This window comes from Anolis sagrei, chromosome 4 (genome assembly GCF_037176765.1).
Source record: "Anolis sagrei isolate rAnoSag1 chromosome 4, rAnoSag1.mat, whole genome shotgun sequence".
Taxonomy (NCBI): Eukaryota; Metazoa; Chordata; class Lepidosauria; order Squamata; family Dactyloidae; genus Anolis; species Anolis sagrei.
In genome coordinates this window covers 207,968,731-207,984,820 of record NC_090024.1, presented here as the reverse complement: position 1 = coordinate 207,984,820, position 16,090 = coordinate 207,968,731, and the positions used below count along the sequence as shown (strand labels likewise).

Below are 16,090 nucleotides of genomic sequence, written 5' to 3'. Positions count from 1 at the left end.
AACACCTGGGGACCCATAGGTTGAGAACCACTGTTCTAGAGGCATTTTCTCCTGAACATATATATCCATATAGCCCGAAAAAACCTACAACAACCCAGTGATTCCGGCCATGAAACTCTTTGACAATACATTACATTTTTATTTATATAGGTACATAACATCTGAATAAAAGAACATAAAAACATGATATCAATATATAGGACAAGCATTTAGGGAAGTGTCTGTGCTTCAGCCTGACCCACAGAGAGCAATAGGGAACGCGTGGAAATTTACAAGTAAAGGCATGCCATGTGCAGCTGAAAAATAGCTGAGGATCCTGGACTGTCAACAAGTTCCCTGCTTGCTTCACGTCCCAAGTTTTGCAAAGACAGAATAAGCATCTACCCTGAATATTTTGACATAGGATGCCTTGCAGAGTTAAGGTTTGTGGGGTAGACAGGGAAGAGGGAGGGAAAGGATGCACCTAGTGTCAGGCATGGGCCAACTTGGGCCTTCTCTCCAGGTGTTTTGGACTTAAGCGGCTGAGGGGGAAAAGGAAAGGGCCTGAGGCTGTTAGGAATGGTGGGAGTTGAAGTCCAAAACACCTGGAGGGAAGGCCCAAGTTGGCCCATGCATGAGCTATCTCAACCTGCTAATTTGCATATGGTTTCTGATTGGCCAGCCTCAACATTCTAACACAGCGAGGAAGGGGCCTGGAGGGAAGGCCGCCGCCTCCACCACTCACCCTGGGGCTCCTCCACAGAGCGGCGGTAAAGCTCCCGGTACTTTTCCAAGGAGGGGACGTGCGCCTCCCGCGCCTGCTCCGCCGGGGCTCGGAAGAGGAGCAGGCCGCCGCCAACCACGCCGCGCTCCTCGTCGGGAAGCACCATCCTGCCTGTCCTTCGAAAAGGAGGACTGAAGACAAGCCAGGCCGGGCCGCGGCTTCCCTTTGGCTCTGGAGGCGAGGGAGGGGCAGGCGGGAAAGGGAAGAGGAGGAGCCGCCAGGCGGCACAAGCCCCGCCCACCAGTTCGACCCCGCCTGAACCTCAAAATGGACACGCCCACCAGCATAGCCACGCCCCCACTGCTTCGACCTCCGTGCGCTTATTAGACTGGCCACGCCCTCGCGCGCGCCCCGGGCTGGTCCCGCCCACCGACCCTTCCACGCCCACTTCCACCAAAGGCCTTTGCAAGGTCGTAATCCCTTGAGGGAGGGGAAGGGAACCTCATCTGAGTATAAGTGGATGAGGCTCGGCCTTAAAGGAAAAGCTTTCTTTTTTAAAAAAACGTATTTCAGTATAATAATAATAATTCAGCAAACAGGCCTTTTTTACCTCAGAAAAGGGCACTTTTTGCTTCAGAAAAGCCATTTTTACCTCAGAAAGGCCACTTTGCCCCACAAAACCCTTTTTTACCTCGGAAAAGGTCATTTTGCATCAGAAAATCTTTTCTACCTCAGAAAAAGCCTTTTTAACTTCAGAAAAGGCCACTTTTGGCTGAGAAAAGCCCTTTTTTTTACTTTGGAAAAGGCCACATTCGGCTCAGATAGGCCTTTTTTTACCTCAGAAAAGCCTTGTTTTTAACCTCACAAAAGGCCACTTTGCCTCAGAAAAACCTTAACTTCAAAAAAGGCCACTTTGCTTTAGAAAATCTTTTCTACCTCAGAAAAGGCCTTTTTAACTTCAGAAAGGCCACTTTTGGCTCAGAAAAGCCTTTTTTTTACTTCAGAAAAGGCGACATTCAGCTCAGATAGGCCTTTTTCTACCTCAGAAAAGCCTTTTTTACCTCAGAAAAGGCCACTTTGCCTCAGAAAAAATATTTTTTAACCTCAGAAAAGGCCACTTTGCTTTAGAAAAACCTTTCTTACCTCAGCAAAGGCCTTTTTTTAACCTCAGAAAAGGCCACTTTTGGCTCAGAAAAGCCTTTTTTATCTCAGAAACGGCCACATTCGGCTCAGATAGGTCTTTCTTATCTCAGAAAAGGCCACTTTTTCCTCAGAAAAGGGCTTTTTTACCTCAGAAAAAGCAATTTTTGCCTCTAACTCCACAGAGAGAGGGGGAGAGAGAGGACACACTTCTCTTTGCAGATTGAGTGCCATTTGGGACCAGGCTTTTGGACAATAGATGAAAGCAGCACTTTAAGGGAATGTGACTGAAAGGACGATATGGCTGATGAGACAGTTTTACTGTTTTAACAATGGCTTATGTATTGTTAATTATGCTTTTATGTCTACTTGTGGTTTTAATTTTGTAATTTGTTATGTAATGGTTTTGGAATGGGGCCCATTGTAAGCCGTCCTGAGCCCCCCTTCGGGGGTTGAGAAGGACAGGATAGAAATGCGATAAATAAATAAATAAATAAATAAATTTGATACCTTGAACTTCCATGGCTCAATGTTATGGCATCATGGGTGTTGTAGTTTTACAACGTCTTTGGCCTTCTCTGTTACAAGAGTGCTGTGGCCTCATGAAGATACAACTCCTAGGATTGCATAGCATTGAACCATGGCAGTTCAATGGTGCATCTACACTGTTAGAATTAATGCAGTTCAGCACTACTTTACCTGCTATGGCTCAGTGCTGTGGAATCATGGAATTTGTAGTTTGGTGAGGTACCAGCACTCTTTGGCAGAGAAGGATAAATACCCTGGAAAACTACAACTCCCATGATTCCATTGCATTCCATTGTGTTTAAAGTGGCATCAAACTGCATTAATTTTACAGTGTAGATGCACCCATAGAGAGAGGGAGAGAGGCTTTGGAGAAGGGATCCAAGCTGAAACACGAAATTTGTGGATGTTGCCAAAATACCTTATACATACAGCCTGAAAGTAAGTTTATATGCAATACAAGTCAAGGATCCTTTATCCGAAATGCTTGGGACAAGACGTATTTGGATTTCAGATCTGTGCTAATTGCATATACATGAGAGAGAAATCTGGAAGATGAGTCCCAAGTCTAAACATGAAACTCATTAATGTTTCTTATAAACCTTAAACAAATAGCCTGAAGATAGTTTATATGCACAATGCAAATCACGTGTTACTTATCTGAAATGCTTGGGGCTAGAAGGAAATTGGAATAAATTCATATACATAATGATTGCTCTTGGATATGGGACCCAAGTCTAAACATGAAACGCGTTTATGTCTCCTATATACCTTATTCACATAACCACATATACACAACGCAGCTCAAGGATCTTTTATCTGGAATGCCCAGGACCAGAAGTGTTTTGAATTCAGGGATACCTATATTTGCATATATTTGCATAATGAGATACCTTGGAGATGGGACCCAAGTCTGAACATGAAATTCATTTATGTTTCATAGACAGTTTATACCAGGCATGGGCCAACTTGGGCCCGCCAGATATTTTGGACTTCAACTCCCACCATTCCAAACAGCCTCGGGCCTCTTCCTTTTCCTTTCCCTCCCAAGGAAGGAGGGAAAGGGCCCGAGGCTGTTAGGAATGGTGGGAGTTGAAATCCAAAATACCTGGCGGGCCCAAGTTGGCCCATGCCTGGTTTATACACATAGCTTGAAGGTATCTGATCCCAGATTATCTGCTTTAAACTGGATTATATGAGTCTACAGTGCCATATAATCCAGTTCAAAGCAGATAATATGAGATCAGAAGCTGGATTGTATGGCTGTGTAAATGGAGCCTAAGAATAAAAATAATAATAAATAAACTTTATTTGTATACCGCCCTATCTCCCTGAGGGGGCTCAGGGTGGTTTTCAACAGGCAAAACATTCAGTTACATCCTGTATAGACTACTGCAACTCACTCTACGTGGGGCTGCCTTTGAAGACTGTTCGGAAGCTTCAAATGGTCCAACGGGTGGCAGTCAATTGCTCACTAGAACGGCGTTCAAGGAGCATGCAACTTCATTACGCCAGCTCCACTGGATGCCGGTTTGCTACCGAGCACAATTCAAAGTGCTGGCTATAGCCTTTAAAGCCCTAAACGGTTCCGGCTCAGCTTACCTGTCCGAACGTATCTCTTCCTATGAACCATGTAGGAGTTTAAGATCATCTGGGGAAACCTGCTCTCGGTCCCATCTTCTTCTCAGGCGCAACTGGCGGGAATGAGAGAAAGGGGCTTCTCAGTGGTGGCCCCTCGGCTGTGGAACTCCCTCCCTAGAAATATTAAATCAGCCTCTTCCCTCCTGACCTTCCGCAGAAAAGTGAAAACATGGCTTTTTGAACAAGCTTTTAGGAACCTAGTGCAATAAATGGAACTATGTGAAATCGAATACTGTAATGGATTAGACTATGTTTCTAGATGATGAGGTTAATAGTGAAGGTAGTGGTTTTGTATGTTTTTTAAAAGTTTTAATGTATGTATTTTATAATTCTGTTTTAAATGTTTATTGCAATCTTTACATTCATTTAATGGCATCGAATAGCTGCCTATGTTGTAAAGCCGCCTTGAGTCACCTTCGGGTTCAAGAAAGGCGAGGTAGAAATATTGTAAATAAATAAATAAATTCCCACAAAAACATACAGAATAACCATTATAAAACATAAACATAATACTATTAAAACAAGTCATATACATTTAAAAGCCAGTTCCAATACTATTCCATTGGGCAAATTTGGACTACCAATGTCCAAAATTTCAGAGTGGGCCTAGTCACTATGAGAGTGTTGGGCCAGGCTAGTGCAATGAAGTAACATACGACTGGAGGAGTGGGTAAAGTGCAGAGCAGGGTCCTAACTGATGGCCAGGGCAGGGCCTGAGGCTACTTATTTCCAAGGCCCGCTGGACAGCTATCAGGGGGCTGAGCCAGGGCTAGTACCACAAAGTAGCATAGGCTCTGGGGCTAATCACTTCCAAAGGCCTGCTGGCACCACCAGGTCTTTAGGTCCCGGTGGAAGGTGGATAGGGCCTTGCAGTTCACAAAACCTTATGTTAAGTAAAAACAGTGTCAGTCTTTCAATGATATACAGTAACAGTAATAATAATAATAATAATAATAATAATAATAATAATAATAAATAGCCCACCACCATCTCTTAAAGGGAATTCAGGGAGGCTTACAAGGCACCACAAGCGTAGTATATAAAATAAGTGGTACAATATATATATATTGGGGGGGGGGGCATGGTACCCAAATCAAGTACACTTGGTCCCCAATGAAATAAGTGGGACTAAAATCACTACAGGTTATTCGCACTGGTTTCAGTGAGTTCAAAATGCAACTAAGGAAGGCCAAGGAAATGAGAGAACAGAGCTATATGTTTAATATATGTGGGACGGGGAATTTCAGGAGCTCCAGTTCTCATGGCAAGCTGCACCTGCTGAAATTCCTGTTTCTTCATGTACATTACAACATATCTGCCTAAAATACTTCTCAGTGTCTACTCATGGAGCCTTTTATCTTAGGTAGCCCCACGGTCAGTGTCCTCTGACCGGTCATTCAGGAACAGCATGATTCCTTTTAGGATGGGAATTCCCAATCATGCCACTTAGGCTGGATTTTTTCATCTCTTTTCATAGTGGAACGTTTGGCATCAGTTACCCAGAAGTCAAGGCCAGGTTCACATTGGACTGTAATACTGGCCAGTGGGGCAAGATCCAGTCACCTCATCATTTTTGGCACAAAGAGCAGAATGCTTGCATCTGTCAAAAGAATTTTATCCTGGCTTCCTTTAAATCTCCCTTTCTCTACTCTTCTTCAGTGCCATGCCCATTAGTCAACACTTTCTAAAGCTATTAATAGGTAAAATACCAGGCCATCTTTATGCAAAGTGAACAATACTTCACTGAGCAGTATAAACTACAGAGAAGAGAACTATTAACCATGTGATTGCATTTGCAGCTATTATTATGTGGATAGTTTAAAATAGCATGGTAGAAAATGGAAGGAATTCTGAAACATTTGTCCAAACATTGTCAAAGTCTTTCATGGCCGGAATCACTGGGTTATTGTGAGTTTTCCGGGCTGTATGGCCATGTTTCAGAAACATTCTCTCCTGACATTTCACCTGCATTTATGGCAGGCATCCTCAGAGGGTGTGAGATCTGTTGGAAACTAGGAAAATTGGGTTTATATATCTGTGGAATGTCCAGGGTGGAGAAAGAACTCTTGCCTGTTTGAGGTAGGTGTGCATGTTTCAATTGGCCACCTCAATTAGCATTTAATAGCCTAGCAGTTTCAATATCTGACTTCTTGATTAACATTTAATGTCCTAGCAGTTTCAAGGCCTGGGGGAATCCTTTGTTGGGAGGTGATTAGCTGGGCCCTGATTGTCTCTTGTCTGGAATTCCACTGTTTCTGAGTGTTGTTTTTTATTTACTGTTATGATTTTAGAGTTTTTTAATACTGGTAGCCAGATTTTGTTCATTTTCATGGTTTCTCCCTTTCTGTTGAAATTGTCCACGTGCCTGTGGATTTCAATGACTTCTCTTTGTAGTCTGGCATGGTAGTTGTTAGCATGGTCCAGCATTACTGTGATCTCAAATAATATGCTATGTCCAGGTTGGTTCATCAGGTGCTCTGCTGTGGTTGACTTCTCTAGTTGAAGTAGTCTGCAGTGCCTTTCATGTTTCCTTGATTCGTGTTTGGGCAATGCTGCGTTTGGTGGTCCCTTTGTAGACTTGTCCACAGCTGCATGGTATACAGTAGACTCCTGCAGAAATGCTGCAGCACTCTAACAACTACCATGTCAGACTACACAGAGATGTTTCATTGTCATTCCCCAAGACTTTCAATGAATGCCAATGTCTATAAAATGTCTAACTGTTGATGCAAGGATGTCACATCTGGGAGAACTTTTGCCGCTCACATCCACTTTGAACAAAGCTGAACTAAAGATCCTTCTTGCCTTCGATCCTGTGTGTGAGCATTTCGTTGCAGCTGATTGGGAAACACGTCGGACATCAAACCCACTGTAGGGATAGCAAAAATGCATTAATTCTATAGTGTAACTGCAGCTTAGGTGACCTTAGGCCAATCTCTACCTCTTAGACGGATCCGCTTAATAGTGTGAAAGAAACCTATGTGTGCACCTCAAGCAGGCTGGAGGAAAAATGAGAAAGAAATGTACCAAATACTAAGTAGGTAAATTAAACAGCAAGGAAGTTATATCTGAACCACTCACTTGCCAACTGGAGAGTGACTCAAATGGCATGTAGACTCCTTTCAACAGTTGGAAGGAGAGAGAGGTGATATTGCAGTGTGGAGGGAAGGGGATGTCAGGAAACTAAGAGAAGTTTTCACTCTGCCAGAACTGTCTTGCTCTGATCACGCACAGGACATGGTCCAAGCATCTTTATTCCACATGGCTCATAGAGGGGTCAGGGCAATTGAGGACCAAACAGACACAAAGTATTTTATTACACTCTGTGGAAATGACCACTAATATGCTTTTTGTAACCGGTGAGCAGGTACGCTGAAGAAAATCAGAGAAGAGGAGCTGAGAAGAAGAAGAAAATATTCAAACCCTTATAAAAATCCTCAGCACAGATGATAATTTTTATTAAAACTGGCAAGGTTTTGTTGCATACTTAAGAGATTATTGGAGTAAGTAACAGAGTCTGAAGAATAGAATATGTTGTTATCAATAGAAGTAAGCGTACCACATCTAGTTTAGAGGATAAATAATAAGGCAAGAATGTTTGCATTAGAAGAATGCAAACATTAAGTTGGATAAGAGAACAAGTATTACCATCACTTGGGACGTTGAAAGTTAAGCCCTGTTCTTTTTAAATATCTGTTTTGTCTTTTTTTAGTATTATTTTGTAGTTAATGTGCAAAATTACTTTGCAGACACTTTGTATTGTTCCATATGTGTGTTTTGTATAGTATAAAATATTATTTTTGAGTGTGTTTAATTAAAAAAAATTAATCCTCAGCATTGTATCCATCTAGGATCTCTTCTTGGTAGTCTTATTTGGGCCTGTACTTTATAATCTTAGTCAATTTGCTCTAGGCTGTAAATTTACCTTTCTTTTTGTCTTCCTTTCTTTCACTTATTCTGTTCATCCTCAGATATCTGATAGAAGAAGCAGTATTACAAGGGTTACATGTTCTTGGTGATAATGCACAGAATCTGAACATACAGTGCTGAATATTCCTCTTTTTAATAACTCACTATTAATTTTGCACATTTTCCAAATTGTAATGAGCAAATGGGGAGAGAGGGCTTCTGAGCTATTAATAATACAGATTAAAATTATGTCTCTGAGACTATATGAGGACTATGCTAATGTATTCATGTATACATGCATTCACTGAATTTTAAGGTGCCGAATCTGCTGCAAAAGTATACAGCATGTACAGGTTGAATGTCCTTTATTCAAAATTCCAAACTCCAAAATAATCCAAAATCCAAAATCATGCATGTGCATTGCTAAGTTAAAAACATCCTTATTTTCTGATGATTCAATGTACACAAACCTTGTTTCATGAACAAATTAAAAAATATTATGTACAAAATTATCTTGGAGTGAAATGGAATGAGGACACTTATCCAGTCAGGGAAGGAATACTCAAATGTTATAGGTATCTATGCTTTTCCCAAGGTAAACAGAAAGAAAGAGTGGGTTAGGTAACTGACTAATTGGCTAGGCAAATATAATCCAATTATTTTGGTATCCTTTGTTTAAAACTAATTAGTATAATTATCTGTAGTGGACTTCTCATAATAAAACAGAGGCTTTGGGAGATGGCGGGGGGGGGGGGGGAGCAGTATGAACAGTATGAACCCAGCTAACCCAATTTTCCCTCTACTATCTAACGTTAAGTGACACAACTTGCACAAAACAGGGCTATACTGAACATTTGGAAAATGATGCCTTACTGATTCCCTTAAAGTAAAAAATGGGGTACAAATCAGCAAACACTTTGTACTAATTCTAAAGTAAAACATACAATTCATGTTTTCCTTGCAAAATGCCTCCCTTAAAAAACCAGTTTGGTTTTTATGTTTATGGTAGACAACTTAGTTTTATATCTAGACATCAACAGTCATTTTAACTGACATGAGGTTGATTGCATCGCTCCACTCAGTGTTGACATGGCTGGTGGGCACTAGCAAATAGGACACCTCTGGATGCCCTTTGAGTTTTTAACAGAAGCGAAAGAGCTGCCCTGGGGCTGGGAGAGCCTATGTGGCTTCTGCAAACTAAAAACTTACATGGTGAGATGTTTTTTTCTTTGAACCAGAGGCCATAAGAAAAGTGCGGCATACATTTGAGTGAGCAGAAGAATAAAGAATCAAAGGAACTAGAAGAAATTCAGACTGACATCGGCAAATGCTTGACATGCATCCAAAGTTGGACAGTCCTGAAAGGTCAATCTGAGCCTCTCTGAAATAGTATCAAATTCAATTCTTGGACAGTGAAGATAAAAGGACACTGTCAAGGTTAGTTCAATGAAAGAGATGGGATTCCATTGTGTTTTCTGTATGTTTCCACTTATACGTTCTACACCAAGAGAAACATATGAGAAAATTTGAAGCAAGTTGTAGTGAACTCAGTTGAGTGAGAACAATTTGACATCACTTTAACTGACATGGTTCAATGCAACAGAATTCTGGGAGCTGTAGTTTTACAAGGTCTTTAGCCTTCTCTGCCAAATAGTATCAGTATGTCACCGAACAAATAGGTTGTAGGCGGTCCTGCACTACTTACTTTAAAAGTACTGAGAGATTTTTAAATTGAGAAGTGGGTGTCTAGTCACATTCTTTTTTCAAAAACATTGGGGCTTTTGCCACTTTACATGGCACCTGACAGCTCCAAGAGAGAAAAATGCGGTTTCCAGACCCACTGTGGTTTTTTGACTGAGCCATTTTGACTGAGCCATCACTTTCCCCAGGAGGACTCTTGGAATAATTATTTCTCCTGAAACCTGAGCCTTCCTCAGAGGACAAAGCCAAAAGTCCTAACAGCTGCCTCTTGCTATCATATTATACTTTCTGCTCATTGTGTTATCATTATAATAGATTTGCAGTGTTTAAGGCCACCATCTTTTCAAGTAGAAATTTGTTTTCTGCCACAGAGGATGAATATAAGATGGGGCAAGGGCTTGCTGTATGCTGCTTTACCTTAGAATTTTTGGGGATTTGGGAAAAGACACCATGATGTGGTGGGTTGACTGGAAAGACATATGTCGGCAGTGGATTGGCTGAGCATACCAGGAGCCAGAGTTCTGATTGGCTGCTGTCACTGGCTTGCTGCTGAGACAAATGGTTTTAACTGCCACTTTGGAGAGTGAAGAGAGCGCTGGCTGGAAACAGCCAAGAAGGAAATGGCCGCCAACTCTCTGAAGCCTGATCATTTCTAAGGTATGAAGCATATTTTAAAGACTTTTTGAAAGGACTGTTCTCTGTGCATTCAGAAAGACTGCTGTATATATTGTTGCCCTGTTTGATCTTTTGAAAGGTATTGTTATTTGTTACACAAGCCCGAGTTATTCTTTATTATACTGCAGGGTATATTTTGGCGCAGAAACTGTGGTAAAGCTTCTGTTTATTTACATTTACACCCCTCCAACAGAATTGGCTGAGATGGTTGTTGTGATTGCATGCCTTCAAGTTATGATACTGAGCAATTTAGGGCAGTTCACAATAGTGAGATCCAACACAGAGATAGCAAGATCCGACATTGGGCTGCAGAGTCCATGCCTGGTGAGACCTAAAGCTAAAACCCAATGTTCCCCAATCAAAGAAGTCTCACCAGTTGAAGCAGAAACCACTGAGGTAATTTATTCAATCCGGCTAGAAAGGATGACAGCCAGTGGTAAACCCCTCAAAGAAGCTGACATGCATTGTAAAAATAAATCACACATTTTATACAGTTTAGTCTTTTGTCTTTTGTGCACATGGCTAGCTGGGGCCAGCTTTGTGCTGATTGGCAGAGCCGTCTCTGACATCACAAGCAGCTGGGAAGATTCCCTCCATGTGGAGAGGCCGCAGCACCTGACAGCCAATCAGAGAGCTTTCTCCACTTCCTATGCAGATTTTTGCTCTCCAATGGCAGGCAGGGGGCTGGATGGTCAGGAAAAAAGTAAGGAGAATATACAAATGGATTACAGTGTCTCTACCTCGAGACTGACAAATTGTGGTTGGTAGGAATTCTGGGAGTTGAAGTCCAAAACACCTGGAGGGACAAAGTTTGCCATGCTTGCTCTATATAGTATAGGTATGAATGCATTTTTTTTAGAAAGAATAAAAAAATACAAAGATGCAATTATCCACAATATCTAAAACTAAAACTTCTAAATCTTGTCATTGTGTTTGTGCTTATTGTATTTTTATATTGTGTTCTATTCACATGTTTTATGTAATTATTATGATGTTGTTGTTTATTGTTCGCGTTTTCTGTTTGCGTTTTTGATTTTACTCTGTTGTAATTTGTTGTTTGGGCTTGGCCTCATGTAAGCCACTCCAAGTCCGCATCAGGGAGATGGTGGCAGGGTATAAATAAAGATTATTATTATTATTATTATTAAATCTAACACAATTAAACCTTGCAGTCACACTAATGTAAAACACACCTACACTGAGAAACACATATTAGACACACAACTGCTGGAACTTCATACTCATGATCTATGTGCATGTATAACTGCACCAGGGGCTCCAATTTTGTTTGCTTTGCATTTAATATTTGTTATAGTCTTAAGTTTCAGGGACTCTGCAGATAGGTGGCTTCTTTTGGCTGCAATCATAGGGCAAGCCACCTGTCAATTATAGTTAGGTTCCCTGGTCCCGCCTCCTTTGGGTTTTTGGAGGGAATAGGAGCCTTTTTGGTTCAGTCCACACAGAGAAGCCTTTCATGCAGGACATAATACCAAGAGCTCCTGTAGAAAGCTTCGTCTTCTACAGCTTGGCCAGGGTTATACAGCCCTCAGCTTGGCCGGGGAGATACAGCCCCACAGCTTGGCCAAGGATCATACAGCCTTACAGCTCCTTTGCTGAGGGACGTCAGCCAGCCATCACCGAAACCTGAACTCCTTTTTCCCTGGAAGTCTACAAAGCTCTGCTTGGTAAGGGTCTCTCACGGAAGCCAGAAGCAATATGGGCTCCACACCAACAGAGGCAAAGACAGACTGCCCAGATTAGAAGTTAAGGATTTCCCCATTAGTTACAGTTAAGAAGATAGTGCCTGTTCCCTGTGGACAAGATTGAAAGAGCCTATAGACTGTTAAGAAAGCTTTAAAGTACCTGTTTGTTTTCATCAATAAAGAACTTTGTTGAACCTTTAAGCAATCTAAAGACTTTGTTTTAAGGAAATCCAAAGGCCTTTAATCTGAGGCAGCCCCGGTGTCCCATTGGGCACACAGAATTTATGTCCTGTCTACAGTCTTATGCACAGGCCCAGCGTGCGACAGCACAATCTATGATTTTTACTCTTTGTTAGACATCTCCCTTAGATAACACTAATATACCCACACTTAATAACACTCCTCTAATCCTCTGATCCATAAATCTGATAGTTGGAAGTCTATTGTTTGCCTCCAATCTTGGACCCTATTTATTCACTCTCTTTGTTTTAATTGAGCTTTTGGTGGGTTTTCCAACTTTTTTATATATAAAAAAAGGATTCCAATATGTGTGCAGGTGCTGATAATTCATGGATTTCCAGATGTTGTGAGTGTACAACTCTCATTAGACTTGCCCAGGTATTTATGGGAGAGCTATTTGGAGGCCAAGATGTTGCTTACCCCTAGGTTGAATGGAAAGTGAAAAAGAATCCTTAAAATGCTATGGTTTTTTTAAAGGCACCTTATTGCTTTTCTGGCCTTTGCTGATAGTGTAGAAAATGCAATGGGAAGAGCAATTATTTAAACTATTAGGAACCACTTACCTAGAAGCAGCTGCCAGATTCTTTGTTCGTTATAATGAAAACCTGAATTGGGAGACTGAAAAATAGAGAGAGAGAGAACCTAGCACCACATAAGCCTCCAAAACATGAACTCTATGATTAGAAAGGTTTTCCACAGCTGTACAGAAGGAACGGCGCTCCATGCAGTCATGCCGGCCACATGACCTTGGAGGTGTCTACGGACAACGCTGGCTCTTCGGCTTAGAAATTGAGATGAGCACCATACCCCAGAGTCAGACATGACTGGACTTAATGTCAGGGGACTACCTTTACCTTTACCTTTACAGAAGGAAGGTATTTGAAAGGCATAGGTTTCGGATTCTGACCAGCAGAAAAAACATGCCACACTGCCCTCTATTGGAGAAACACAGGTCGTGCAGGAAGGCAAAATATGTGATGTAGAGTACAATGCTGTAAATTGCTGTTGTTGTGTGTCCTCAACTTATTTCCAAATTATGCTGACCCTAAGATGAACTTGCAACTGGCTTTTCTTGGCAAAATTTGTTTAGGGAGGGTGTCACTGACTTCCTCAGGGAGCAAGAAAGTCTGTCTTGCCCAAAGCCAGCCAAAGAAACCCCCTTGGTTTTCCAGAGTCCTTGGTTTTCCAGAGCCCTATCCTCAAAACCATCCCAGCACACTGACTCACAGCCTAAGTACCTGAAAGGCACCAGATCATGCCTGATTTTGGAAGCTACCCTGACTGATACTTGGATGGAAAACCATGCTGTCAGCTGTATCTCAGAGGCAGAAACTGAATAAACCACTTCTGAGTGAAATTCATGGGGGTCACCATAAGTTGATGGACAAGTTGAAGACATGTATGAGGGTTGAATTAAAAGTAATGCCTCCACCTTCGTTACTTGGGTTTGGATGGGAATATTTTAATAAATCAAACATAGAAATAATCCTTAGAATGTGTGCTTTAACTACCACTATTCTCTTTTCGACATAATCACCAGACAATTGAGTACATTCCTGCCAACAATGAACAAGTTTTCTAAAGCCGTCATGGAAGAAGTCGACACCCTGTTTCCACAACCCATCGTGCACAGATCTTCTGATAGCCAAGCAAAGCAATAATGTGACCCACATGTTCTTGTGAAATGCTGATTATGCATGAAATTTCTCTCTGAGTGATACGACGATTGTCCTGAATCAATCTGTCAACCTTTTGCTTGTGAAACTTGGTGGTTGCTGTCACAGAACGTCCAACTCTTTGTTTGTCACACAAGTCAGATGTTCCCACCTCAACATCTTTAAACGTACGCACCCAACGACGTGCAATACTCACATCAACACAATCACCATAAACAGCTTACATTCTCTGATGAATCTCCTTTGGGGTGACAACTTCTGCTGCCAAGAATTCAATGACTGCCCATTGCTTAAGTTGCATTGACCGACTGTCTGCGCAAGGTTCCATACTTCGCACTTTTAACAACACAACAGCTCAATGCTAAGGCTTCCTGCCAAAATGGAACTGTAGAGAAGAGTCTACTAAACAAGCCAGCACCTGCCGCATACCAGTACTGCCATCTGTTGAGTTACAAAGGTGGAGGCATTACTTTTCATTCAACCCTCGTACATATACACATATTGGATAAATGCAAGCATGGGGAGCTCTTTGAATCACTGTCTCCACCACAGTCCCACTCTTGGCCTTTCAAAAATTTCTGGATGGAATAATTGTGGTGGCAGCTCTTGTGACCAAAATGATCGAAGATGTGGAAGCCAAGCCCTATGAGGAGTTGCCTAGGGAGCTGTGTCTATTTCTCTTGGAGAAAAAAAGGCTGAGAGGGGACTGATAGCCATGTTTAAAAATCTGAAAGGATGTCACGTTGAGGAGAAGCAAGCTTGTTTTCTGATGCTCTGGACATAGGGCAATGGATTCAAATGCAGGAAAAAAGATTTCATCCAAACATTAGGAAGAATTTCCTGATGATAAGAACTGTTCCACATTGGAATATAGTGCCTCAGAGGACAGTGGAGTCTCCTTCTTTTGGAGCTTTATAAGCAGAGGCTTAATGGCCATCTCTTGGGAGGGATTTGATCACGTGTTCCTGCATGACAGAATGGAATTGGACTGGATGGCTCTTGCGATTTCTACCAACTGTTTGGGATGGTGAATATTGACCTGAACTTGCAAAATTAAATGTTGAAAATTGTTCATACTTTATATTTTTAGCTTTTATGGTAACATTTCCTTGGTAATTTCACCTGTTTCTTTTCTTTAGACAGCTATATTTCTAAATAGTCAAAAGTAGTTTAAAGTTGCCAGAAATCAAAGGACTGAATTAAAATTTCATGGGAGGGGGCATAATTCTTTTTTGAAGGTGAGGCAATGATTTTATTTGACCCCAAAGCTGCACCCATTTGCTATACGGTTGGTTGTTGCTGCAAACAACTGACTTCCTGTGAGGCTACAGTGATTTTACAGCTGCCATTTCAATTCAACGCTTTGCTAGTGAAGACATCTGCCCTTGCGCTTTGCTACTCTGCTGCTGAGTATGCATGCCCAGTGTGGAACACATCCCACCCATGCTAAAACAGTGGATGTGGCTCTTAAAGTCTGCACCCTACATCACTGGAGAAATTATGCCGCCCTGAGTCACCTTCAGGCTGATATGGGTGGGATAGAAATAGTGTAAATAAATAAATAAATTACACTGTTTTGCCAGTATTGCACCACCTGACATCCGCTGGGAAGTAGCAACCAATAATGAAAGGACCAAGGCAGTGACATCTCCGGCCCATCCCCTGTTCAGATATCAGCCAGCATTCCAATGCCTTAAATCAAGAAAAAGTTGTATATGATCTACGGAGACACTTGCAGGAACACCTCAGCAAGCAAGAGTTCAAAAGTGGCAGGCAAAACCCCGTAACCTCAAGCCATGGCTGATACCAGATGGGAGACTCCCTCCTGGGAACACAGGAGACTGGGCAGCTTGGAAGGCACTGTGCTCTGGCACCATGAGATGCAGAGCCAACCTTAAGAAATGGGGCCACAAAGTGGAGTCCATGACATGCGAATGTGGAGAAGAACAAACCACAGATCACCTATTACAATGCAGCCTGAGTCCTGCCACGTGCACAATGGAGGACCTTCTTATAGCAACACCAGAAGCACTCCAAATGGCCAGCTATTGGTCAAAGAACATTTAATATAATGCCAAGTTTTTAAACTTCGCATTTTCTCAAACACATCACAACTGCACCCTTGGTTCGCTCCTGATACGATAAATATAAAAAAACACAATGCTGAATCAAAATGA

General features: G+C 41.8%; 1 protein-coding gene across 2 annotated transcripts in view; it reads right to left on the bottom strand.

The window, feature by feature from the left end:
- ACSS2 (acyl-CoA synthetase short chain family member 2) overlaps positions 1 to 982 on the bottom strand; it is a 52,938-nt gene extending 51,956 nt beyond the window's left edge. The window contains exon 1 of one of the 2 annotated variants that reach the window (XM_060772366.2): positions 725 to 982. In XM_060772366.2, the coding sequence (XP_060628349.2) occupies positions 725 to 869 (145 nt within the window). In that variant the 5' untranslated portion in view covers positions 870 to 982. The remainder of the gene's footprint in view (positions 1 to 724) is intronic. The other variant, XM_060772367.2, reaches the window with a different exon arrangement.
- Between the last annotated feature and the right edge of the window lie 15,108 nt (positions 983 to 16,090).